At 51.9% G+C, this 27,401-nt stretch overlaps 2 protein-coding genes across 4 annotated transcripts; one reads left to right on the top strand and one right to left on the bottom strand.

Moving 5' to 3' along the window:
* Window positions 1-1,246: 1,246 nt before the first annotated feature.
* On the bottom strand, window positions 1,247-20,046 carry LOC102931365 (chondroadherin). 3 transcript variants are annotated; one of them, XM_043544066.1, is made up of 6 exons: window positions 19,939-20,046; window positions 11,406-11,599; window positions 8,489-8,612; window positions 5,913-6,358; window positions 4,981-5,579; window positions 1,247-3,147 (listed from the first exon to the last, which is right to left on the bottom strand). In XM_043544066.1, the coding sequence occupies exons 4-6, from the start codon at window positions 6,349-6,351 to the stop codon at window positions 2,281-2,283; spliced, it is 1,905 nt and encodes a 634-aa protein (XP_043400001.1). In that variant the 5' UTR covers window positions 6,352-6,358; window positions 8,489-8,612; window positions 11,406-11,599; window positions 19,939-20,046; the 3' UTR covers window positions 1,247-2,280. The 3 variants fall into 3 exon arrangements, with proteins under 3 accessions (XP_043400001.1, XP_043400012.1, XP_037738381.1); XM_043544077.1 differs by lacking the exon at window positions 19,939-20,046 and adding an exon at window positions 14,951-15,515; XM_037882453.2 differs by lacking the exon at window positions 19,939-20,046 and adding an exon at window positions 11,807-13,008.
* Window positions 19,957-27,401, top strand: CHADL (chondroadherin like). Its single transcript, XM_007053312.4, has 4 exons — window positions 19,957-20,115; window positions 21,041-22,714; window positions 25,168-25,334; window positions 26,136-27,401. Exons 1-4 carry the CDS (start codon window positions 19,957-19,959, stop codon window positions 26,371-26,373), a joined length of 2,238 nt encoding a protein of 745 aa, XP_007053374.2. The 3' UTR covers window positions 26,374-27,401.

Below are 27,401 nucleotides of genomic sequence, written 5' to 3'. Positions count from 1 at the left end.
TGAAGGGCAAAAGTATAACTGGGTTCAAAAAAACTAGATAGGTTCATGGACTCTAGGTCCCGCAATGGCTATTAGCCAAGAGGGGCAGGGATGCAACTCCATGCTCTGGGTGGCCCTAAATCTCTGACCGCTAGACCCTGGGACTGGACGACAAGGGACGATAAATTGCCCTGGTCTGTTCGCTCCTTTCGAAGCAACTGGCACCAGCCGCTGTCAGAAGACAGGATAGTGGGCTTGACGGAGCATTGGTCTGAGTCCTCTGGCCGTTCTTACGGCCATCTGCTCCCCTGAGGCTGCTTCTGAGTCTCATCCAGTTGTGCCTTTTGGACACTACCAATGCATGCTGGCCCCCAACTGGTGCCCTGGAGTGGAGAGTGTCTGTGTCCCTTCACCAGTTCCAAACTCTGTCTAACCAGCTGTTCTTACGACCCGCTCAACTAACAACAGACGAGCCACACAGCTGGATGAACTGGTTTTACTGTGTGCTTTATTAGTCCAGCAAACCAAGCATACCACAGAGGGAAGGCAGAGGTGTACCATTTAGGCCACAGTGCTCTCCAGGAGCCCAGGTGGGTGATACGTCACTTCTTTCTGAAGGGAGGAGGGAGTGGCTAGTAGCAAAAGACCAGGACTTTGCCTGTAGACAAAGGGGAGATGAAGGATGAGGGTTTTGTCCTGTTTGTTTATAGATTAATGGAGAGTAAAGATGAAATAAGATGACACCTTGTCTGTCTGCCCCACACGGTTTCAGAGTGCTACACCCAATTGCTTTGTGGCACTGAGCAAGCCACTCACCGTCCGCCTCATTTTCCCCGTTTGTCAAGGGTTAGTGACACAGCGCAGGTGGGCAGGAGGAAGGAAGAATGTTGCTTAGGTGCTTTGGAAATGAAATGTGCTAGAAAGGCCTTCACCACTTTGCTTGGGAGATTATGCCACAACCTCCTACGCTTCATGGGCCGGGGGCAAGTCCAATGCAATCGGAAGTGGCATAGAGTCTGGAAGAGGCTCAAATGCTGGTCAAGAGTGAGAATGAAATGTGTGGGCCAGGCCAATGCCCAATGGTCGGGAAGGGGGGGGTGCAAACAGCCCTGGCAGACAGGAGAGCAGAGCAAGGTCAGTATTTTCCAGCGTTCTGTGTGCTCCTCCAGCTGCTTTAGGAAGATGCCTTGGTTGAAAGAAGGCATTTGTGTGGAGTGAGAGAGGGGCCTTTGCCCCAGGTCATGGGCACCCTTCAAAGCACAGAATAGAAAATAAGATTTTTTTATTTTTTTTTAGCTTGGAAGCAATGCATTTAAAGCCTCCCCACCTTTATTTTGGACAAAATGGAACATTCAAAAACCTGCACCGAGACAGCGGCGGGGCTGGGTGTGTGGGAAGGTTAAATGCTACCACCAAAGGACAGTGATTGTCAGCTTTGAACGGCTTGTTTGGCCTGGAATTCACATCCTCGGTGATGAGAGGGGTCTAGACGCGCCAACTGACCTGAGCCCTGTACTGCACCAGAAAACACAATTCCTTCCTTGCTCCCCCCATCGCGTAGCACCCGGCTCCCCTCCCCAGCCTTTCACAGGGGCTAGGCAGGACTGGTGCAAATTCCTTCTCTGCTCCTGCGGCTCCCTCCTGGCCTTCACTAGGCCTCAGCTCTGGTCAAACTTGAGCTGCAAACATCTTTTCTGCCTTCCCCCTTCTCTGGGTCCTTCTTATGTCCACCCCACCCCCACGGGTGCAAAACTACATGCCAAAACAGCGAGAGAGAGAGAGAGAGAGAGCTGCTTTTTTGGGATGGGGGTGGGGGGGTGGCAGAAGCTGCAAACAATCCCCGGGGAGGAGGAACTGACTCCAAAAGCATATTCTCCTGAGATTTCCAGTCCAGCTTTGCTATAAATAGCAACCCCCCAGCCATGCAGAGGTTGCCTGTCAAATGGAAACCAGTCACCAATCCTGCCTTTCTATATCACCCCTGGCTGTGAAAGGCTTTGTGAATCACATGGGTGCCGCAGTGGAGATCCCGCTTCTCAAAACTATTTATGTGAGGCAAGAGGCTGTGCACGACCCTCCCTGGAAAGTCTCTGCGGGGGGCATGGACTGGGTTGGATAAAAGGGGCCCTAAGCCACAAACTTTTCCCATCTCAGTTTTCTATGGCTCTGCTTTATTGTCCATGTCAGTCACAAGGGGCGGACACAGAACTGTCTGGTTTACTCCTTGGGGCTCTATGGGTGAGCGGCAGACCCCACTGGGCAATTCCTGCTCAGCCGTGGGATGCCAGGGAGCAGTTAGAATCACAGAGTCACATACGTGGGTGTGGATGTGAGCCTGGGTGGGGCAGACATGGTGCCGTCTACTTTCTCCTCTGGGCACCGGCTGGCAGCTGTCACATAACTGTGCCAGTCCTCATCCTCCATGCTCTCGTCAACTGGGTCTGTGGTCATCTTGGCTTGGTTGCTGCTCCTGCGATGACGGGGTGACCCATCTTCATCATAGTAGCGCTGGAATTGGATCGGCCGCGTCCGCAGCCTGTAGGTGACGGCCAGGGCCAGTGCTGCGAGTGCTAGGAGAGCGACAGCAACACCGAAGCCCACGGCCGAGTGGCTGTGGCCAAGCGGGGCGTGCACGGGCTGTGCATCACTAGGAAGGCCGGCAGTGCGCTCTGCTTTGCACTGCCGGGCGGCAGGGGCCTGGCACTCCAGCAGATTCTCATTCTGGGGGATGACGCAGACTCTGTACTCAGTCCCCGCGCGGAGATCGTGGAGCGTCACCTCGGCCAACCCTCCCGCCACCCGCAGCACCTGCTCATCCTGGCCGGCCGTGTACCGCACCTCAAATTGGTCGTGGTCACCGGAGAAAGCCCAGGCAACCACCAGGGAAGTGTCGCCCTTCGTCCTGATGCTGACACTGCTGATGTGGTCGGCCAAGCATGGGTCCCACCTATCCAGCACACGGTGAAGGGAGGTAGCTGAGTGCATGGTGGAGCTGGGGAGCCTCCTTGTGGTGGTCAGGGCGGTGGAGGTCGTGGTGGTAGCTGTGGTAGCAGCCCGTGGGAGAGGTATGTCTCTGGACAGAGCAATGGCCGTGAGTGTATTCATGTTCTCAGAGGGGCTGAGGGTGGTGGAGTCCGTCCCAAAAGGTGGGCAAGTCAGCTTCTGTAACTGGGCAAGGGGAGAAAAAAACTCACATGAGAGAGAATCGGCTCTTCTGTTTCTCTAAGGCCTGGATGAAGCACCAGCAGGGATAACTCCTCCCCACTGACAGGCAGAGGCTTCTAGGAGGGAACAGCCCAGCCATCCTGCACCTCAATCCCAGACAGGGGTGGGAGATTATTTTGAGGGGTTTAGGACAGGAAGTGGAGCATGCCTGATCCGATTAAAACTGTAGTGGGGGGATTGGTGAGACTGGAAGGATATAAATTACCCAGGTTAGAATTGTCCCAGGACACCAAGCTAATACCGCAAAAACAACGAGGAGTCTGGTGGCACCTTAAAGACTAACAGATTTATTTGGGCATAAGATTTCGTGGGTAAAAAACCCCACTTCTTCAGATGCATGGAGTGATTAACAAATAAATCTGTTAGTCTTTAAGGTGCCACCAGACTCCTCGTTGTTTTTATGGATACAGACTAACACAGCTGCCCCTCTGATATAAGCTAACACCTCTTACACAATCGGTCCGGGGGTCTTTTATGGGCAAGAATGTCAGTGTGGCTCTGTTTTCGGGTGACCACGTGTCTCGGAACCAGGACTGGCTCAGTTTCCAGGGCCTGTCCCAACCTGCCAGTGGCATTTTGTCCTGTTTCTGGAAACAACTCTCGTCCCCTGAGGAGACCACCAGCCAACTGAGCTGGGAAAGCTGACAGCAGGTTGAATGGCTGTGGCCCAGCTTCCCCCGGGCAGAGGCAGATACCAGGAGAGGTGTCTGTGTGCTGTCCACCTCCCCTGCACTTCAGGTGAACAGCGGATGCAGGACACGGAAGGAGAGGTGTGAGGGGAGGGACAGGCTGAGAGTGAATGTGACAGGATGAAGAAGGGTGTGGCAGAGAGAGGAAATGGGAGTTAGGAAGGGAAGAGCTGTGCTGGTCTTTGCATTAAGCCAACATGAACTTGTATTTGAACAATTCTATTATTTTTATTCACGCCTCACATAAAGTGGGAACCAGAGCCTGCCATAAGCTGCGTCCAGCTCCGAGCGCTGACACCCAGCGCCTTCTGCACTGCAGGATGGCCTCTGCGGCCACACCCTAACCCAGCAGCCCCGGCTGCTCCCCACAAGAGCTAGGGAGAGCGGGGGAAGCAGGAAAGAGAGGAGGGGGAGAGAGAGGGTCTGAGCAGAGGAGAAAGGGAGGAAATGAAGACAAAAAACCACAGTAAATAGAGCGTGCATCTGCTTCTTTCTTCCCTTCACCAGCTGCCAAACCCACCCTGTATGCACCTTCCTGATTCCCCTCCCACCCCAACCACTGAAACACGTGAATGCCATGCCAGGCCTACCTATTAACACACATCCCAACTGCTTTCTGATTTTCTGTGACCTCCCCAGCCCCTCCACCCAAAAGCACTACCTCCCAGCAGGCAGTGCTGTGGGGGCCGTGGCTATCTCACAGCCCCAAGGGTCACGGAGCTGCTATCAGCTGCAATCAGGGGAGGTCTTCAACTCTGCGGAAGGGGCCCGTGTTTTCAAGCTAAAGGACCGAGTTTCAGCTCCCCAGAGGAATGGGGCGTATTTAAGTAACTGTCTGTTGTCTGCAGCGCATGGAACTGTCCGTGTCCCATCCGCATACTGGCCAGGCCTCACCCTGCCGTGAGATCTGCAAGGGCATTGGTTACATCGGTCCTCTCCCTTTTAAAGTATTGGTGCCATGAACAATGGCTCCCTTCCCAGCGCTCCCAGCCCTTGGGCCGAAGGGGGAAGAGACTTGGACTGGAAATGCTGTGCGCCCTGGCCCCAGCCCACCACTTTCATGTATTCTGGAACCACAGGCCATTACCTCTATGTCCACCAGGAGCTGTCCCTGTAGCGCCCCTGGGGAGCTGCATTCCACGGGGGTACGTTCTTTCCGGAGCACCTTCTTCTGCCAGGTGCGGAGCCAGATCAGGTTGCAGTCACAGCGCCAGTTGTTCCCAGTCAGATACAGAGTGGAGAGCGACCTCAGGGAGGACAGAGGCGGGAGCGACTCCAGGCTGTTGTTCCTCAGGCTCAGCAGCTCCAGCCAGCGGAGCCTGGTGAAAGCCAAGGAGGTGATCTTCTCCAGGGCCAGGCTGTCCAGGAACAGCTGCCTTAGGGAGCGAAGCCTCCTCCCAAAGGAGAGAGATGTCAGCTTCCGGATGGGGTTACCACTCAGCTGCAGAGTGGAGAGCGTGGAAGAGGTGCGGATGGCCGCGGGCACGCTCGCCAGCTGGTTCCCGTCTAGGCTGAGGGCCCGCAGGCTGCCTGGGAGGGCTTTGCTGGACACATTGGTAATATGGTTCGCGCTCAGGTAGAGCCGACGCAGCCGCGGGAGGCCGTGAAGGGCTTGTTCGGAAAGCTCCAGCAGCAGGTTGTTACTCAGATCCAGGACACTGAGCTGCTTCAGGGAAGAGAACCCACCTGAGAGAGAGAGAGAGAGACCCCCATCCAGGTCAAGCCAATATCAAATGTTCTGTGCTTCAATAATCTCTGATCATGAGGCCCCTCCGTTCCCCCGGCCCTGAGTTACCCCTCCCATTTTCCCCTGGCTAAAAGGAGGTGCTGACTTGGTATCATGGACATGCAGGACCCGTCTGTGGCAGTTCTGGCCCCCATCCTCTCAGCAGTGTGGGGTCTTCAGGAGACCGACAGCTTGGGACAGGGATTAGTAGAAAAGAGGCGTGGGGCTGGTAATGCTGGTTGCTCAGGTAGCCGGCTCATAGTGGTGCTGGGGGCCTATCCATCCAGAAATACCTGGCGGGAGGTGAGCAATCTGGTTGTGCTCCAGGTGCAGGAAGATCAGATTTGTCAGATTCTCAAAGACACCCTCTGGGACCTGCTCCAGGAGGTTGTTGTCCAGGTGGAGATGGTACAGATTCTTGACCCCCTGAAAAGCCCCAGGCTCAATCCGGTGGATACCACTGCTGCCGAGGTAAATGCTGCTGATCTCAGCCAGCTCTGGGAAGAAGCCTGCTGAGAGGGTGCTGAACTGGTTGTGCTGTAGGTCGAGCTCCACGGTGGCATTGGGAATACCAGGGGGAAGAGAGGATAAGCTGGCATTGGGGCACCGGACAAACCACTGGGAGAAGAAGCAGGAGCAGTTCACAGGGCACTGGGCATTGCCTGGGAGCTGTGTGATGGCCATGACTGGAATCCACAGCAGAACAAGGACCATAATCCAGAGCCTCGACATAGCGTCTCTGTTTGCAAGACAAGGCAGGCAGCGAGTGAGACAGATGCATATTGTAAAAGGCCTGGGAACAGGATAGATCACATCTTGTCCACACCTCCCTGAGACTGTCCTTCCCTATGCTATATTCTCCAGGGAATTTGTCCAGACCACTCTTAAATTACCCTCTGCCCACAGAGGACTATTCCACAGCCCAGCAGATCTCACTGTTAGGAGATGTAATATAATGCAGCCAACGTGCTCCTATCACTCCAAGTTTAATAAACCTTTGAATCAATCTGAACAGTTCTTAGCCCTTTTGTTTTTACCCCACTGATGGTTTACGTGCTTGTCATCTCACTCCACTTTGGCTGAGCTACAGGAATACTGTTATTTTAAATCTTCTCTTAGGTCATTTCCTGTAGCCCCTTTGTGGATTTTAGATCGTCTTCTCTGGATTCCCACCACTTTATTAATACGTTTCTGTTACCAAGAGCTAGCAGAGAATGAAGTTCTCAGAACCAGTGACATGGCTCATCTCCTACCAGCTGCATGTGACGATGTCCTGTGGGGGTCCTGCCTCAGCGCAGGGGGCTGCACTAGATGACCTCTCAAGCTCCCTTCTAGTCTTACATTTCTATGTGGCAGACCCATAGGAACAAAGGAATTGCTGAAACCAGATCAGACCATTGCTCCATCCTGTCTGGTATCCTGCCTCCAACCGTGGCCAGGACCAGATGTTTCCAGTGCCACAGTCTAAGGACACACTGTGCTTTGTCAGCAGCTGCTATAGTGTCAAAGACTCATAGACTTTAAGGCCAGAAGGGACCATCATGATCATCTAGTCTGACTTCCTGCACATTGCAGGCCACAGAACCTCACCCCACTCACTCCTGTAATAGACTGATCCTTAACCTCTGGCTGAGTTACTGAAGTCCTAAAATCATGATTTAAAGATTTCAAGTTACAGAGAATCCATCATTACTCTGCAGAGGAAGGTGAAAACCTCCACAGGGTCTCTGCCAATCTGACCTGGGGGAAAATTCCTTCCTGAACCCAAATATGGTGATTAGTTAGACTCTGAGCATATGGGCAAGACCCACCAGCCAGGCACCTAGGAAATAATTCTCTGTAGTAACTCAGAGCCCTCCCCATCTAGCGTCCCATCACCGGTCATTGGGGATATTTATAATGGCAGATGCAACTGGGCCATATGCCATTGTAGGCAATCTCATCATACCATTCCTCCACACACTTATCAAGCTTGGTGTTGAAGCCAGTTAGGTTTTTTGCCCCCACTGCTCCCCTCAGAAGGCTGTTCCAGAACGTCACTGCTCTGATTGTTAGAAACCTGCATCTAATTTCAAGCCTAAACTTATTGATGGCCAGTTTATATCCATTTATGCTTATGCCAGCATTGGCCCTTAACTTAAATAACTCCACTCCCTCCGTGGTGTGTATCCCTCTGATGTATATCTCCCCTCAGCTTTCATTTGGTTAGGCTAAACAAGCCAAGCTCTAAGTCTCCTCTCAAAAGGTAGCTTTTCTGTTCCTCGGATCATCCTGGTAGCTCTTCTCTGCACCTGTTCCAGTTTGAATTCATCCTTCTTAAACATGGGAGACCAGAACTGCACACAGTATTCCAGGTGAGGTCTCACCAGTGCCTTGTATAATGGCAGTAACACTTCCCTGTCTCTACCAGAAATACCTCGTCTGATGCATCCTAGGACTGCATTAGCCTTTTTCTCGGCCACATCACACTGGTGGCTCATAGTCACCCTGTGATCAACCAATACACCCAGGTCGTTCTCCTCCTCTGTCATTTTCTCCTGAAATGTTCTGAATAGAAGCTGGTCACCTCACCGCCCCTAAGGATCAACTCTGTGCCACGCAGCAGACTTGGCTTTGATTCCTACTCTCCTGTCCCAGAGCAGGCCCAATGCCCGAACTGGTTTCTACCCTGCCATGAGGAAGATCCAGGGTTGACTCCCAGTTGCCCTGAGCCCTCCCAGGGGACACTGCTGTGCCAGAGAGGAGACTCAAATTTCATTTCTGCTGCCCGGATTCGGGCAGACCAGGGGCACTCCAGAAATCAGCGCGGTGGCCGACACTTACTGCTCTGGGCTTCCACTTTGGGAGAGCGGGGAATTAGGCTTCTCACCTCTGATGATATTTTGTTCCAAAAGTTTGGAGGGTTTCTAGGGCTTCAAGTGGTCTGGAATAATCACCAGGTCTGGCTTTGGCTGGCAATGGATTTTCACCAGTTCATACCAACATCCTCCTTCCTGCCAGGGCGACAGGACAACATGGTGAAAGAGGAGCACAGTCAGTCAGATCGGCTCTACGGTTGGGTAGCTTTATCTTTCGCTGTTCTGCCTTCTTTTATTCTCTTCTCACCCCGTTCTGCCTCCATGTGCCTCTGCCCTCTGATTTCCATTCCGCTCTACTTCCTCCTCTCCCTCTGGATTCCCTCCCGCTCCCAGGGCGACAGACTCAGGCGGTGTCAATCCGCCCTCCTATCGGGAAGGCAACAGCTTTACACCACCAAAGGATCTGGCCCCCACTGTCTCTCTGACTGCTCCTGTTGCTTTCCTCCCAGTTCTCTCTGCCCTGGTCTTGCTCCCTTTCCTTCTCCTCCAAGGCAGGGGGACACTCTCTCTCCCGTCTCCTCCTGAATCAAGTTTGTGTAGCCCAAAGCCGAGGGAGCGAACAGGAACGGCCGAGAGCCTGGGCTTCCTCCTTTTGTTCACTCATGACAAAATGGACTTCTAGAAAAACACTGACTCGGCAATCTGACCGGCAGGAAACGCAGCCCTGCGGTCTCCCCTGCCCCGATTTCCTTGGTTAAGGTGTGGCTACAGTCAGGGGAGACTACACTGGAACATGGCCCCTTCTAGCTGGATAGCTCCATGTCCCAGCTGCTGCCAGGCTCTGCCCTGCTGGGCCCTGCAGAGTCAGTGCCGCTGGAGCAGAGGGGGTGGATTCTGCACTGCGGGCGCAGTCCTGACTGGCAGAATCCCTCGCCCTGGTGGGCATGGCAGGGAGAGCAGAGCAATGCCCAGGGTGCTGAGGGAGGAGCTGATAGAACCATTATCATGGTCGGAGCTGTAACCTGAACCCACTGGAGCTGGAGGTTCCTGGGAGGGGAAACAAACAGGGGACCTCAGGATGATGTTCCTGATGAAATCACTTCTCTCCCTGCACCACTAACCACCCCCGGGCATCAGCAATATAATCCTCCAAGAACGGGGTGTCTGAGATCATCTCTCCTCCCCTCCCCAGCAGCCCTTTACTCATCACTGGATTTAGCTGCTTGAACCGATGGGAAACTGATGCCCTAGGATGCTCATCTCACACCCTCCAATGGGTCTCTATATGCACACCAAGGACATCCAGATTCCTAAACAAGGCTGCGGTGCCCCATGTGCCAGACTCTGGTGTTAGTTACACCAGTTTGCAGGTATGCCACCAACATCCGTGGAGTTACTCTGGACTCACACCAGCATCACTGAGACCCAGGCCCCATTTGATACATGCCCTGTGCTTTGCAGGAAGGCCCTCAAACCCACCAGACTTTATGATGGTGCAAACCACCATCACAGCTTGTTCTTTTCCTGTTATGTTCTGTTTTATTTAGTGTAGAATGAAAAGCTCATACCTAAAAGAAGCCACCGTTCTTGACTGCAGACAGCCCTTAGCCAGAGTGATGATTGTGCCACTTGGGTGCAGGGGTTAAAGTATAGGGGGACGCAGAGCTACCCCCCACCCCCGCTATATCAGAGGGAGAACTCCCCCCTCTTCCTTAGCTGGTGCAGGGGCAACCCCCTCTTTCCGTTTCAACAGACTGTAACTGCTGCTTGGGCACCTGGAGCGTTCAGCCCAGTCCCGCGGAATCTCGCTGCCCTCTCTGTCTGTCTTGGTAACAGAAGTGGGGTGGTGGAGTTAATGTGTAGCAGCCCTCTGCCCTGACAAGCTCAAAGCAAGCAGGGAAAAAAGGAGTGGCTAGTTACTCTCTCTCTCACTCGCCAGCCCTTCTCCACCTGAGGCTCAGCCATCACTCCTGGCACTGGCTGCTGCTGAATGTGCCACATGCGATGAGCGGAGGCTGTTTGCTCAGTCCTAGGGGCCAGGCTGGGGACAGGATGAAAAAAGAAAAAAAAAAAACAATACCCCCTTCCTATTCTGCGCTGGTGACCCTGCGTGCAGCTCCCTGGGACAAGGAGACCAGCGTGTCCGTCCGAGAAACACGGGCCCGGGGGGCACTGAGGCCACGGCCAGCCAGAGTGTGGCCCCACCCTCCACTACAGCCACGCGCACAGAGGTGCTCAACGTTTCGCGGCCCCGAAGATGTCCCTGTTCTGCCCGTAGGGCGCAGTCAGCTCTAAACTGGCTAATTCTCTGGCTCTCATCGCTCTGCACCTTGCCCATCAGCGGGAGTCTGTGCACTCTCCCCCTCTCCACACTCTGCATGTCGCCGCCCAGCACCTCTCCCCATCTACCTCTGCTGAGCATGACTCCCTCCTACCAATCCCCTCTTCCTCCTCCAGATGTTGTCTCTTTCACTCTTCCCCAGCATGCGGCTCTCTCCCCATCTGCTTTCTCTCTTTAACCTGGGAGCCTGATCCTGTAGCCACTCTACCTGGGAAACTCCCACTGGGCCACCGCATTAGACCCAGGATGTGTCTCTCCCCCACCCCCTCTTTGGGAGTGAGTCTGTTGCTTGTTCTGAGTTTATTGTCTCCTATGTTACTGCAAGCTCTATGGGGCAGTTCTGTTCTTCTGTGAAGATCCAGGCTTATCTATAAGTGACTACTAATAGTGTAGGAACAGTTTCTTTTGGGGCTGCATATTTGTGCTCCCATCTAGCCTCCAATTTCACTTGCTTTCTGCTAGAAGTACTTGCTCTACGTTTTCACTGATTTTTCCAAATCAGTGAATGTAGCAAAATAACCCATTTGCAGCAGCTATTTCCAAATGCAAAGCATTTCTCATCAGCTCTGCCCTGCCTCCACGGGGCTCCCCCTACCCCTTCACTGACAAAGACACTCAACATCGCTGGCGCTTTCCATCTCCCTTACCTGTCCTCAGAGGCAGCTCTGCTGGGGGGTATTTGCTGCGCAGCTCCAGTGCTTTAGCCCTTCTCCAAACACCCCATGTGCTGTGGAGCGATTGTCCTGGTGACTCTTCCCCCTTTCAGCTCAAATGCATCCAACAAGTCACATAACCTGACAGAGGAAGCGGTGCTAGGACATGAGTTGTTTCCTCCTATTGTCTGCAGGGAGAAAGGACACAGATGAGCTGGAGAAAGTAGAGGCACCAAAAAAAAATTATATATATATATATATATATATATAGCCACAAAGTTTGGAACCCAGCATGCATCAGTGTTTGAAACACCTGAACCTGCCCAGCCCTCCTTCAGGCCCTTTGTCCCTCTCTGCATTAGGAAACGAGCCAGGTTTGGAAACCATTTTCTAACCTGGCTCCTTCACTTGCCCCTGGAGCAAACGAGAATGTGGTTAGCTGGCCTGTGCAGATCACACCAAACCGGGTTCGTGGCTGATTCTGAAAGCGTATTCCGGGCCGGCTTCCACCAGCCCAAGAGATAGCATCCTCTCTTCTCATCGCTGAGCCTCGCCATCCAGGCCTCTGCTACCTCCAGGCTGGACTGCTGCTGCTGTGCTCTCCCTGGGGCTAACCTCTCAAGGTCAGTGATGGTCTTCAGGCCATCTGGCACCTTTGGTGGTGCCAAATTTGACTGGCCTACTGGTGAGGCAGGGCAGACTGGCAGGAGCATATTACGCCTGAGCTCTGATCCCTGCACTGGCAGCCAGTGCTCTGCCAAGTGAAAACCAAGGTGCTGGTCCCCGTCTATAAAGCCTGAAATGCCCACACCCTAGTAGGCACAGAGCTCCTGTGATGTCCCACCAAGTCCAAAAGTTTTGGCTCTTTGTCCATATCGTGAAACTTGTGGGCACGGGGGAGCAGAGAGGTGTCCCTAGCCAACTCCTTGCCTCTGGCGTTTTCTCCTGCTGGGAGCACGTCTGAGTTTGTTGAGGCTTTGCGTGAAATGCGGTTTCCAAAATCTCCGGTCTGGCTCATAGCAGCTTCACAAACTGGTACCTTCCCCTGGAGGTTACATCATGTGCTGTAGAACTTAAGCTTAAAAAGTGAAGTCAGACTGGATATGATCTGAGGCAGCAGTGCCTTCCTGACATCAGGCCTGAGAGAAATATCAGCTGCCCCCATCATCTCAAGAGGGTGTGCGCACTGAAGCCTCATAATGATCATTTGACTGTCAACAGCGTTGTTCACAATTTCGAATCAGAGGCAAGAGAATCACATGATGAAGGTTTCCGCAATCTCCTGCAAATGGCATCTCAGTTTGGTATCACAGGCGGACAGGTTGTAGATGGAGCTTATTTTTTCCAATCTGACATGTGTTTAGCTGACTGGCTTGGTTTGCTCCCTGCTTGATACTGCAGAACAGATGCTTCCCTTTCTGGAACTGTATTTGTGACGGTACATCTACCTGGTGAAGTGCACACAGATGAGACGACTGTGCTGGAGTCAGCATCTGCAATAATTCAGGCAGGAAATTACATGGATTCCCATCTTGTGGAATCTGGTGTCTCTAGGCGGTTGTGGTGAGGGGGGCTGGAGAACAGGCAGCCTCTGGGTCCCTTAATACGGTCTGTATCATGGAATTGTCCAGAAGCAAACTTTCAAAAAGGTGACAGCCCGATTTGATCCCTGTCCTACTAGAAATTAACCTGAGCCCTCCACACACAAGGGCCCTTGAACTGCCACAGGAAAGCAGCAAGTTTGAGGCTCTACTGACCTGTGGCTGGCTCAGAACCGGAGACCTAAACGGTCATTCTGTCCCCCCGCAAAAGCTGGTTTAAAGCTGCTGCGCAATCGCAAGGCATCCCTGCCCCCCCACCCTCAAAGGAGGGCTTAATCCAGCTTTAAGCTGGCCACCTTTCCTTTTCAGAACAAAGGGTCTGATCCTGCCACAGCCTCATTCACACAAGGAGTCCTAGAGAAGCCAAAGGGCTTGCCAAGTGAGGGCTACTCCCGTAGGGCAGAGGTCACAGGGGCAGGTAGGCTGGGGCATGTGTCGCTTAGAAGGACACAGGCCTAACGTTTAGCACAAGCCGCTCCTATTTTGCTTGGATCAAAGAGCAGTAGCAACAGCATCGGCTGGCTCCTGCAGCCACCCAACCCACACAAAGAAGCCAGTGTCATTGGGAGAGCAAGGAGGGGCAGGCCCTCCAAGACTGAGGTCTGCGAGGAGGACAGAAAAGGCCACAGTCTTGTGTGTCTCCTCCCTGCACAGAAATCCTCCTCCCTTCACCCCGCTCCCCGCTGTGTGCACAGGAAGGAGAGACTCCATTGCACAGTGGAAAATTCCACCCTCCTCTCCCCAGCACACACAACATTTACATTAAAAACAAGTTTCCTGTGTTTCTCTTTCCTGTGTCCCGCTGCCCAGCGTTTGCTGCCGAACGTATCCAGGGCAGTCTCTGCCCCTGTCCCTCTGCAACACGGCTTTTTGTTGTTCAATTCAAACAGGAGCAGAGTTTTAGCTCAGCCATTCCGCGCACTGGTTCAAGGACAATCCTTTCCCGAGGATCTCTCAGATGGAGTCTGGCCCAGCAAGACAATTAAAACTCCGTACCCAGCCGCAAACCAGGGTGATCCAAGATCTGAGCAACCCTACAATAACAATACAACGAGCACAGTCCAAATCTCCAGGGCAATCAGGCACTAAACATTGAGCCTGCTCCTGCAGCTCTTACACAAACAGCCACATCTGAGTCAGTGGGACCACCCAGGTGAGGAAGACGTGCAACAATGTGGCCCACTAGCTGGTCCAGCTCGTGACCAAGAGCCCAGCCCTGCCCTCACTGGGCCCAGATGGGAGCAGTATCAGGCCCTGAGATAGTGGTATGGCCGCCTTCTGATCCGCAGGCAGAGAGGTCTGCGCTGCCGGAGCCGGGAGTTCTATTGCAGATGTTGTCTAGCCGATGATCACAACATCTGGCTCTGCACGCTGTGGTCACCTGAATGTTTTAATGATCCCCACAGAGCAGTACTTTGCGCTCCTGTTAGAAAGACAGCCCCCCTTTCAGGTGACCACAGCTACATGTTTGCCATCCTCACTCTCCTTACAAAACTCATGGGGCGCATTGAGCAAGGCGCCTACCCGGAGAGTTGAAGCATCTCCCCTCCAGCAAGTCCTCACTCACACAAGCCTAGGAACCAGAGTCCGGTCCAGAAGACCCAGTGCTGACGTTCATTCAGACAGACTAGGGTGGGGCACCAGAAGTAGACCCCTGATCCTGCAAATAGATGCACTAGCCCTGCCTCTCGATGTGGGATTCCATTGACTCTGGGGACTCCTGCACCCACACAGAATCCCACTGATGTCAATGTGACGCCATAACGGCACAGGGGTACGTGCTAATGCATCCATTAAGGAGGATCAGGGACTTAAACAGCCTAGACATTTGCTGGTGAGAAATCAGCATTTTCCTTTATGAAAATTACATTTCAACATTTTTCTGAAAAAGGCTTAAATGCAAATTCTCCACCAACTGAATAATCCAGGGCATTGTACCTGACTGGCAGGAGTCTGAGCAGCACAATGGGGTGACAGCTAAAACTCTGCAAAGTAATGGCCTGTTCCCGAGAAGTGCAGAGAACAAGCAACTTCCACTGGAATCAGACAATATCAGTTTCGCAGCAAGTCACTGGATCAGGGCCCTGGAAGATTTAAAAGAAAGAAACAAAAAAAGATGGCAGAGTTATGTTCCTAAGCTCTCGCTAGGCAGAGGGTCCTCGCACAGATTCCATAGACGACACCATCACATGTCAGAGAAGCTGAAACTCCCGTCGTGAAAGAAAGCAGTGGGGCAAAACTACCCATCCATCCTCCCAACTCTCTCTGCAAAGCAAAAACACCACATATACACACACACACACACAGACACAAACACTTCCTTTAATAAAATAAATGAACTCAGCATTAGGGTTAGATTTTAAATGCACAACAGTCGGGACATTCAGAAACCTGTTTCCTACAGCCACTGTCACTCAGCACATACCAGTAATTTGTATTACTATAGACTTAAAAGAAAGCATTATATATATAAGAAAGCATTAAGTCTATAGTAATACAAATATATACATGTGCACAAAATGGCTAAGTTAGTTAGTTATAATGGAAGCTGCTAATATTTAATCGATGTGCATTTCAGAGGTGAACCCTCATGCTGGATTAGTGAGCAGTGGGTTATTTATTTATTTTCATGTAATGTCTATATTTTAGATTAGGTATCATCTGTCTGCACACACGTATACACAGAGAGGGGTGAGGAGGGGAATGGGGGAAGGGAGTCAGTCTAGCTCTAACACAGATATTACCTTTAGTGGCATGGTGACATTCAAGACAAGAAGAAAAGGAGTACTAGTGGCACCTTAGAGACTAACCAATTTATTTGAGCATAAGCTTTTGTGAGCTACAGCTCACTTCATCGGATGCATTCCACTGAAAGCATCCGATGAAGTGAGCTGTAGCTCACGAAAGCTTATGCTCAAATAAATTGGTTAGTCTCTAAGGTGCCACAAGTCCTCCTTTTCTTTTTGCGAATACAGACTAACACGGCTGCTACTCTGAAACCATTCAAGACAAGGGGTTTAAATTCCACAGCCCTTCCTCTACCAAAGGCTTTCCCAGTAAGTACAGAGGGATGCATCTGCTTAGTTGCTGCTCTCCCAAAGGCTGCGCTTCACTTTAGTTTTGCTTCTTCCCCCCGACAGTTCCTCCCCCCCCGCAGTTCTGTGTGAGCATAAGCTGGGCTGGGAAAGCAACACAACACTCCATTCAGCTCTCATTTCTGTGAGTAAAGTAAACCACACCCACCCACTCCCACCAGGAGAATTCACAGGACTCTGGTAGCTGCTGGGTGAAAGGATTTCAGTCCCTTCTTCTTTGCCATTCCCATCTTCACTTTCCTCGGTTTTGTGTCACCCTAGCCCTGCTTTCCTGGGGAAGGATCTGCCTTGTGCAAACAGGAGGAAGCAGCTGGGTAAGTTGTTGGGGGCTTGGGCAGGGGGAAGACGAGGCTGGGTTGCAGCCTCTCACTGCTGTGACAGCAGCGCACTTTCACATATTAAGCCCAAATGATTTCAAGGACCTTAATGCAGCTCCTGGTCCTGGGTGTTTGTCCACACTGCACAAGCAGCATGCTGAGCGCTCCCTGCTCAGGAGAGACGTGGGCATTCAGTGACCGGGAAGGCTGCAGGTCAGGACTGAGCTGTATTGGCAGAGCCCAGGACTGGGATACGCCAGGGGTGCCGCAAACGAGGATCGCACTCCCTGTGTGTGTGAGTGGAGTCTGGGATGGGTGCCGCTGCTCAGCGCTGAGGTGAGCCAGCAGGCTGTGTGGGGCCCAGGGCTGGGATAGCTGGGGCTGTTGCAGGAGGGGCAGTGCCATGTGGGGACCAGGGCAGGCGATGCTGCAGGCCAGGAGTGAGGCGCGCTAGCAGAGTGAGTGGGATCCCCAGGCGTAGAATAGCCAGGCGTGCTGGAGGACAGGCTCAGCAGCGCTGTTTGTAGGGGCACAGGATTGACACAGAAGGGCAGAAGGGAAGTGCGTTAACATAACGGTGGATGGAAAGCCGGCACTGACCCTGGCTCAAGAGACTCACCAGCGTGGGCCTGGTCTACGCTCGGCTCAGCTCCACTGGGGTTTGCAATGGTGGGAGCCCTGCTGCAGACGGAGCTGTGAACGCTGATATTTGCTATTCTCGCCCGTGAGATTCCCCCCACCCCCTCCCCCAGCTCTGGATTCTCCCACATACATTTTTGCCACTCCACTGACCATTCAAAGAGCCTTTGCTAACGCTGCCCATTTTGCTTCTAGCCACATTCTTAGCTTACACTAATTCGCTAAAACAGCAGCTCGAAGGCCTCGGCCCAGGGCGTGCCACGTCTCCAGCACTCAGAGCGGATTCACTGCCTCATGAAGCCTTGGTTTCTTCCTGTCCTGCGTTACCCCGGCAGGATGGACAAGGCTCTGGGGCAGGCTCAGGGCCGGGAGTGAGGCCCCTGGGTCATCGGGCTGCTCTGCCACTGACTCTGTGACCACAGGAGAGTCATTTAAACCTTTCCAGGCCTTACTTCTCATCTCTCCAACGTCTCTAGTGGCTTCTTCCTGGCTTTATCTCAAGCCTATCCTCCATCCTCATCCTCCTTGACCTTTCTGCTGCCATCGACCTGTGACTCTCACCTCGCTTGGTTCTCCTTCTGCATCTCTGGTGGCTCTTCCCCCCTCCTTTCCCACTTCTCTATGGACGTTCCCTAGCACTTCATCTTGGGTCCTCTCCTCTTTGCCCTCTCTATCCCATCACTGGGTGACCTCATCTGTTTGCAGAGGTTTAGCTGTCACCTGTGTGCTGATGACTTTCAGATATAGTTTTCTGCTCTGGACCGCTCTCTCATTGACTCTCCAACAGCTCCTCTTGGGCAGTTCATGGTCAATTCAAGTTCAGCATGGCCCAAAACAAGCTTACAGTCTCCCCTGCCAAACATCTTCACTGACTTTGTTCCAGGTTACAGCTGACACAACCACCATCTCTTGCATCATCCTGGCCCATAACCTGGATGACAGCTGTGGCTCCTGTCTCTCCTTCTCCCCAAATATCCAGGCCATTACTTATTCCTGTCACTCATTCCATCACAATATTTCAAATACACAGCACTTTCCTTTCTGCCCTGAGGATCAAGTCACTTGTCCTCAGCCCTCTTCGGTCAATCAACCGTGACCACTTCTGATCCATCTGAAAATGCTGCTGCCAAAACCACCTCTCTCTCGCTAATTGCTCCAACCACATCACCTCCCACTGAGTCACTTTACTGGCTTCCCACCACCCTGAACATCAAATACAAACTTCTTGTCTTTGCTCCTAAGCCCGGCCTCTCAGACATGGTCTCCTCCCGCATTTCCCACCTCCACATCCAACCTGCTTTGCCAGTGCAGCCAGCCTCTCACAAACACCTCCATCCCCATTACTTCTTCCCTGCTGACCCTTATGACTGGGGCACCCCCCATGACACAGTCGCCAAGCTCACCTCCTTTCACCTCATCCAAGCCTTTTCTAAGAACCCACCTCTGCCAGAAAGTCTATGGGGAAACAAGGTGGAGGTAACAAACCAAACACAGAATCAGCTTGGATGAGGCATCCAGATGGGTCCAGACCTCACTTCCAAATCACCTGATCTTATTATGGAAAATCTTGTCCTCCTGACATGTTCACCTCCTGTTGTTGCCTTCTTCTGATCCCTCCCTTGGTGTGTCCTCTCCAATACAGATGTCAAACCCGCTGGAGCAGGGATCATGCCTTTTACTTGTTATGGGGAAGTACCTTGCACCTTTGGGGCACTTGAAAGTAAGTAAGTAAGTAAGTAAGTAAGTAAGTAAGTAAGTAAGTAAGTAAGAAAGAAAGAAAGAAAGAAAGAAAGAAAGAAAGAAAGAAAGAAAGAAAGAAAGAAAGAAAGAAAGAAAGAAAGAAAGAAAGAAAGAAAGAAAGAAAGAAAGAAAGAAAGAAAGAAAGAAAGAAAGAAAGAAAGAAAGAAAGAAAGAAAGAAAGAAAGAAAGAAAGAAAGAAAGAAAGATGGATGGATGGATGGATGAGAAAGAAAGAAAGAAAGAAAGAAAGAAAGAAAGAAAGAAAGAAAGAAAGAAAGAAAGAAAGATGATGTTACCCCTCTGTAAAATGAGGAGACATTACGGATCTGCCTACCGGGGTGGTGTGAGGCTAAGCTAATTAGCATTTGTAAAGCACTCAGCTACCAACTGGAAGTTGCGGTACAAGCAAGGATGCACTGGAGCAGCGCTATCGCAAGCGTGATTCGCTCAGAATGGCGATGAGTTACCGCAGCGTCCTATGGTACCCTCCTTCTCTTGGGATATATGGCAACAGTAATGCGTGTTGTCACATTCACATTAGCACATGCTCTTGTGTCTGCAGAATGCTCTCCACTCCTTTTCTGGCAGCACCGGTGTTGTCCTTTAGCCACTCTGCCTTGGAGTGAGATTATATCTGATCTCACAAACTGAAGCAGGTTGGACCTGGTCCGTACTTGGAAAGGAAACCTCCAAGGAAAGTCCAAGTGTTGCAGGAGGTGGTACTGGTGATTTAGCTGATGTTGCTCTGCCCTCTAAAGCCCTGATCCAGTGAAGCACGTAAGCATGTGTTTAGTTTTAAGCATGTGAGTAGTAGCCCCAACCCCTTGAGTTCAAGAATGGAAACAGAATTAATCCAGCTCCCATTGAGTTCAATGGGACAACTCACATGCTTAAAACTAGGTTCATACCTAAGTAATCTAAACTTCCCGCTGCACTTTCCCTTCGTCACACTATCCCCTTCCCTGTCTCTCAAAGGGGCTGTAGCACTGCAATGCACCATGAAACAGCTGCCACAATCCCCCTCAATCCCAAGGGACGCAGCCTGCAGAGCATTTAGGGTCCATGGGGACGAGAAGCGCTGTGGGAATGCATGTCTCTGTCTGATTGGGGTGCCTCTTCCCTTTCTCTCTCTCACCTGTAGCTGCTTTCCAGGATGTGGGGTTCCCTGGGCCTCCTCCTGGTGTCAGCTCTCTTCCAAGCCAGGAGAGCGGCTGCCGAGCGCTGCCCACGGATCTGCATCTGCGATAACATAAAGCACCACGTCACGTGCCTGAACAAGAACCTGACGGAGGTGCCCATCACCGTCCCACAGGTCAGTCCCTGGGCACAGCGAGGGCAGGGAGGAGACAGAGGCAAACACAGCACAAAGTGCCCTTACGCTGCCTCCCCCCACCCCCACACTTGCCGCCGCTGCCACCACCGTCGCGGCCTGTCGCAACGCTCCTCACCCCCGGGGCATCGGGGCAGCCAGCCTGAGCCTCTCTCTCCCGGCACAGCACGGAGCCACACAGGCCGCTGCAGGACAGGGGAGAGGAGGCGGAACAAGACGCAGGCCGGTGTGGTTCACCTCGCGCAGATATCTGGGTTCCCAAAAGATCTGTGCAGTAACCTCGCAGCCTTTCAATGCCGTCGCTGTGAAAATCTGAAGGGGGTGGGGTGGGGTGGGGGTCGAGCCACCTGCAGGGCAGTTTGCAAGATGAGCTGGTCTGCCCAGGGTCAGCTCTTCTACCGAACAACAGCATAAAAATAACTCATCTGATCAAGACAAAAAAACCGTTACAATATTTTCTGGGCAATACACAGTCAGGCCCCTACGAGGTGGTGATTGTTACAGGCCTTAAAAGCTAAAGCAGAGCCAGATGGTGAAACAAGGGAACAAGGGGAACCCAGATGGCTGCAGGAAGGTGGTGCTGGGGTAGGAGGCACTGTCCCCTCTGAGTCCGTACTGAACTAAGGCTCACGCAGGATGCTAGCGATTGCCGCGCTGCAGGAAGCCTGGTTCAGCAGGACAAACGGTCACTATTGAGACCCCAACACAGCTTTCTGCAGCAGACTGGAGGTCCTCTGGGAAGTGTCTCTTCTAAGTACTGACCAGGCATAAGCCTGCTTGTGAGATCTGGCCAGATCACAGCGATAACGACTGCAGGGAGGACAGGGACAGCCAGTCACTCTGCTGCAGAAGGCTAGGAGAGGTTGTGGATTCCATCTTCAGTAACTGATGCTTGTGTAATCAACAGGTCACCCAAAAACTGGATCTCTGGGGCAACAACATAAAAGTCATCCCTGGAGGAGCTTTCCTCCCTATCCCATACCTCACCCACTTAAACCTGCAGCGATGCAATGTGGAGAGTATTGAGGAAGGAGCTTTCAGGGGACTAGGACGACTGATTTACCTCAACCTGGCTTCCAACAGTATAGCCTTCATCTACCAGGAGTCCCTGGATGGGCTGTCTTCTCTTCAGCAGCTCATCCTGGAGAAGAACCGCATAGAAGAGATAAAGCCAGGGGCTTTCAGCCAACTGGGCTTCCTCAACTTCCTCAACCTTGGCGAGAACTTCCTGGTCTACCTGCCGGATATGGTCTTCCAGGGTCTGCAGCTGATCAAGTGGCTCCGCCTGTCCCATAATGCACTTCATGTCATAGCCACGGAGGCCTTTGCTGGGTTGCCTACCCTGAGGAGGTTGAGCCTGGACCACAACGAACTGCAGTCCCTGCCCACAGAGGCCCTGTCGAGGCTGTCAGATACCACACGGCTGGACCTGGGACACAACCCTGTCACCTACATCGGCGAGGAGGCCATTGAGATGGCTTCACTGAAGCAGCTGTTCTTGGACAACATGGCCCTGCAGGATGTCTCACACAAAGCCTTTGTGAAGAGCCCCCTGCTGCACACAGTCGACCTCCACAACAACCAGCTGCAGGTGCTGCAGCCGCTGACAGAAGCCGCCCACCTGAAGAAAATCAACTTAACAGGGAACCCCGTAGTTTGCACTTGCTACATGCGGCCCTTCAAAGAGTGGATGGAGAAAGCGAGGGTCCAGGCCGATGTGCCATGTGCAGGTCCTGGTGCCTTCAGGGGTGAGCAGCTGGAGTCGCTGAGGTCCATTGATATGAAATGTGGGGGCCATGCCCCGGACAAGGAGCAGCTCCCCAGCCCAGCCACCCACAGGAGGGAGCCAGAGGGAGATGCTAAGACGAGGTGTCCAAAAGTCTGCGCCTGCTCCCCTGATTTCCAACACAGCAACTGCGAGAACAGAGGCCTCCGGAAGATCCCCAAGGGGTTCCCTGGCAACACCCAGCTCCTGGACCTGCGCCAAAATGAGTTCCGCTCCATACCCAAGGGATCCTTCCCTGGCTTGAAGGAGCTGGTCTCACTCCACCTGCAAAACTGCAAAATCACAGAGCTGCAGCTGGGTGCCTTCCAGGGCTTAAAGAAGCTGGTCTACCTCTACCTGTCTAACAACAACATCGCTGCCATAGATGCTGCTGCCTTTGATGGGGCCCCCCAGCTCAGCTACTTGTACCTGGACCGCAACAGTTTCACTCAGATGCCCACCGGGGCCTTCAGCCGCCTGCCCAACCTCTTCTCCCTCCACTTGCAGCATAACTCCATCAGCCAGCTGTCAGACGATGACCTGGCTGGGACAGGGCAGCTACGCTGGGTCTACCTGAGTGGGAACCGCATCACTCGTGTGTCCCCCAGGGCCCTGAGCCCCGCCAAGATGCTAGAGAAGCTGCACCTGGATGAGAACCTTTTGCAGGAAGTGCCCACCGGGTCCCTCCGGGGTTTGCCTGCCCTTACTGAGCTGAAGCTGTCCAAGAATCCCATCCAGTATATTGGGGATGGAGCCTTCCTCCCAGTAGCCAGGTCCCTGCTGCACCTGTATCTGGATAATATGGGGCTAGAACAGGTGAGAGGGAGGGAAGGAGGGAAATGGGCGAGTGCCCCAGCCTGCTAAAGCTGAATCCTACTATACAAGTTACTGTTCAGTCACCTCTCCTCCCTGCTCCCACTGCAGAGCGCTTCCCTGCAGCATGATCCAGTGTTTCGTCTTGACCAAATGAAGGGGTTTCCAACCCAAGGCAATGGCCCCAACACTGGGGCTTGCACCACTTCCCTTGGGAGACGATTGCTCAGCCTCAGACCTCTCTTGGAAGAAAAGCTTCCCGATATTTAGCCTGAATTGCACCTTTGTTCAGTTTCATCCTGTTACTCCTAGTGATTATGCCCCCTCAGCCTGCCCTAAACAGTTCCTCTCTCCCCCTCCTTGGCAATTGCACCTTTCACAGGTGCCAGATCTCCCCCACATCATTGCCCAGCCAGGTTACGGCTCTTTGTTTCTTTAATCTGTCCTCATTAAGGGCTTGATCCAAAGCCAATAGAAATTGATAGTCAATAAAAAGATTCCTGTTTCTTTCAATGGGCTGTAGATCGTGCCCTAAGCTCCTCCCCCCAGGGTCCTAATAACTGATATTTCTCTTTCCTCCAATTTGTCAATATTTCTTCTTGTCCTGTGAAGAGCAATTCTGAGGGATTCCCGTCTGCTACTCACCTGTTTCTCTCTCCTCTTAAGCACCCCAAATTGCCACCATCCTCCTGCCAGCCAAGGCTCCTTTCAGGCTCAACAAGGCTGCATCCGGGGCCTCCCACATTGCTTTCACAGCAACTCCCAGCCCTGGGGAAGGAGAGCACCAAACTTGGGTCCAGGGAGATTGCCTGGCCATTCAACCACCCTGATCGGTTTTACGCACAAAACCCAGAAAGAGGCCAGCGCAGAGCCCAGAGTTTCTCTTGCTTGTAGAGAAGAAAGTGGAACACGTCCCTGCCAAATTCTTCTTTCCCTTTCAATGGAAATTTGGGTACATTCTGGGGTCCCCAAAACGAAACCGAAACTGGTTATGTAAAGTAAAGGGGTCTCATTAGTTTTCCATGGCATGAAACCCTTGTTCAGCTACTTGTACCGAATCCCACTTCATGCATGACCCCAGAATCCTCAGTGCTGGTTTTCACAGCCTCTCAAAGGAAGTGCTGCAGGAATGATGGTCACTGAGGTGCTCCTGCAATCTAGAGACCATCCTGAGCACGAGAGACTGAACCAAACCTGAAAACCAGAGGTGGGAAAGTGGAGTGGGCTTTTCCCTTTGTGATTGTCACAGAGGCTGACAATCTCTGCCACAGGGATTAAATTAAAATGGGGAATTGGATCCACAAAGTCTTGCAAGTAGAAAGCACGTACTCTACGGCTCTGACCCAACTAAGCACTTAAACACGAGTAGCAGCCTTGAAAATGGCACTGCTCATATGCTTAAAGTTAAGCACATGCTTTGTTGGACTGGGGCCTGTTTAAACTGAGATAAAAAATAAGATGACAATCAGCTAACCAGGGACTGAAAAAGCCCCTACAATCTGCTCAGTTCAGTGTCTTGCCATTAGTTAAAGGAACACCTGAGTCAAAGTGAAAAGCTATACTAAGCGTAACACATCCAGTTGCCAAAAAGAACAAAATATCAAATTGAAAAGGATGTTAAATATAGCTATTCAAAATTGCACATATTTATATAACACCGTAGATTTACCCTGCACTTTCAAACACAGAACAGGTGAAATTCCCTGCTCCAAAGAGTTTACAGTCCAGAAAATAATGTAAAATTAGATAGGACACTGCCAACTTGAGTCTGATGCAGGTTACTTAAGAGACACAAAGTGCAACATTTCAATATGTGAAGGAGGTAAAGGCTTTCAGAGCTATTTAAGGGAATTAATATTTAGCACTAAATATTCAGTACCACAATTACATTAACCAATAAAGACAGAGAACTCACCTTGATTATCATGCACATTGTAGGGAGAGTGGTCACTTTAGATAAGCTATTACCAGCAGGAGAGTGGGGTGGGAGGAGGTATTGTTTCATGGTCTCTGTGTATATAATGTCTTCTGCAGTTTCCACAGTATGCATCCGATGAAGTGAGCTGTAGCTCACGAAAGCTTATGCTCAAATAAATTGGTTAGTCTCTAAGGTGCCACAAGTCCTCCTTTTCTTTTTGCGAATACAGACTAACACGGCTGTTACTCTGAAACCTGTCACTTTACACAGTAACTTTGAAAGTATCTGCTTCTCTCACAATGAGCTCCTGCTCTTCCTTTGTCACAAATTATGTCATCAAACTGAACTGCCTGCTGGGAAGTATTGATACAAAGTGACAGTAACACAAGCCCCATTCACAGTAGAGACAGGAACCAATGAGAGCTATTTAACAAACACACACACACAATCAGAAAGTGCATGCAGATATTTAACTGCCTATTAAAATCATCCACGGCTGTTTTCCTTTGACTCATCAGCCCCATCTCATCATTTGCAGCTTTCCTCAAGGGCCTTTGCTGGACTGGGTCCCAGGATGAAGAGTCTGTACCTGGACAACAACAACATGCATAACGTGCCTGACTTGTGCAGTTTCACAGGGCTGGAGGTCATCAACCTGAGAGACATCCCCTTCCACTGCGACTGCCAGCTCCTCCCACTGCGCAGGTGAGTCACTGCTTAGGTCCAGCAGCCTGGCTGGGTCTGACTGATAGGAGGGTGTGGATCTCTGCTCAGTTCCTGCCAGGGAGGTGTTCATGCCACTGAAAATATCATTGCAACAGGCACCAATTTGCAACCTTGCTGCCAGTCTTAGCAGGGAGGCTAATCCATGGGAACATTGAAATCCATGGGACTTAGGTGCCTAAATACCATTGAGGATCTGGGCCCTCCTGCCTAGAGGGGAGCGCTCCACAGTATTACTGAGGCATAAGGGCAAATGAGGGCAAAGAGGAAAAGCAAAGGAACTGGCAGATCAGAAAAAAACCATAGGTCCTCTGGTTGCCTGTCTCACCCAATTCCCAACGCTTAATGCTTCCAAGGGAGGTGTAAACGCCACATAATGCGCCTCATTGGGCTGTAGCCTGGCATGTATTTCTTCACGACCTCAGTTGCTGCTCACCTTATACCCTGAAGTGTGAGGATTCAGAACCCCTGAAATATGTCCTGGCTGGGGTGACTGCAGCTGCGATTCTTACTCTACACAACTGCCTTTTTGGGGTGTTAAAACTTTCCAAACTGTTTGCACATGTGGGGAGACTGAAGTGCCCTGCCTGAGCTGTCCCCGTTCCAGGGGAACTCAGAGGGCGTCACTCTCCAGGGCGGTCAAGCCCGCCCCAAACTCCCTTTGAACTTGTTAACAGAGAGCAAATGCCCTGGTTTGTCAGCGCAGCCATTTGTGCCGGTAATTTGCTAAGTCCACCTGGAGTTTTTCTCGTCTCCTTCCTCTGTCTCTTGCCCCGTTTTCAGATGGATTGACAAACTGAACCTGCGTGTGGGAGCCACCTGTGGGTCCCCTGCAGAAGTCCGCGGGCAGAAGATCAAGCTTTCTGCTGTCTTCAAAAGCTGCCCAGGCTGGGGTATGGAGAAAGCCAGAAGGGCCCATCCAGACAAAGTCAAGGCCAAAATCAAAGCAGAAAGAAGTCCCAGCAAGGAAAAGAGGTCAGGAAAAGCCCAAGCCAGAGGCGCCAAGAAGAGCAAAGCATAAGAAGGAAGTGGCCACATTGCAGTGGCTAAAGTGTCTATCAGCAGCGGGTGGCTGTGGAGGCACTTGACCAGCTAGTAGGAAGCAGCTTAGTGAGAGAGAAGCTTTAACGGGCTTTTATCCACGTTGCAGTGAGATTTCCATTGCACAGCAGAAAGGAGCCATTCCATTGACCCCAGCTATGGGAGACTGAGCTCCAGGGTTCTGGCGGGATGGGGGCTGGGAGGGATGTTTGTGTGTAGTGTGTGTTGCAGGGGGAGGGAATTCAAAGAGGAAATCGCATTGAGAGGAAAAAGCAGATGTGGGAGTTCCTTCTGACAATCCTATGGTGCTTTTCATGAGGGAGCCTCCCGCCCCCCCGCTTCTGTGCCAAATTGTAGCTTGAACAGTTCCATTTTGCCTCCCTAAGTTCCTCTTGCAGTTTCAGTGGAACGTGTTATTGTTCTCTTCCTGCCCTAAAGCGCCGCGTAGTGCTGCTGTGCATTATGTTTCACCCCAGAGGTGGCTGATTTTTAGTGGTGGGGGAACAATCGGCTGTCCACAGACAGGGTTTCATGTCGTCTCTGATTCAGTGGCCAGCCCTTGCTGCAGAATTGGAGCTTTCAGTCAAAACCAATACATTTCTAGCCCGCCTGGTTGAGCAGGTAACACTGGAAACACAAACCAAGCGTAACACATGCAGTATTGACTTTGTGAGTCTGCAGAAACCCTGGAACAACAGCTTTGCGGGGTAAAACACACCCCATTGATCTCAATGGAGAGTCAGGTCTCAAACCTTGAGATGACTGTTGAAATGCCAACACTGCTAGCTGTTCCACTGCTGAAGGTTTCAGAAGAAAAGTCCAGCAAATCCCCGACCGCCCCCTGCACCTTCCCAGGTGTCAACAGCTCCAACTGTCTCCCTGCCCAAGTCCCCAAATCTCCCCCTCACACTGCTACCCTGCAGGTCTGCGTCATTAATACAAACATCGGCAGCAAATAGAACATTTATGGATCTAAACCTCAAAATAAACAGCACAGGGGGCTACTGT

The sequence above is a fragment of the Chelonia mydas genome, chromosome 1 (genome assembly GCF_015237465.2).
Source record: "Chelonia mydas isolate rCheMyd1 chromosome 1, rCheMyd1.pri.v2, whole genome shotgun sequence".
Taxonomy (NCBI): domain Eukaryota; kingdom Metazoa; phylum Chordata; order Testudines; family Cheloniidae; genus Chelonia; species Chelonia mydas.
The sequence above is the reverse complement of the archived record's forward strand: the minus strand, read 5'-3'. Positions and strand labels throughout refer to the sequence as shown.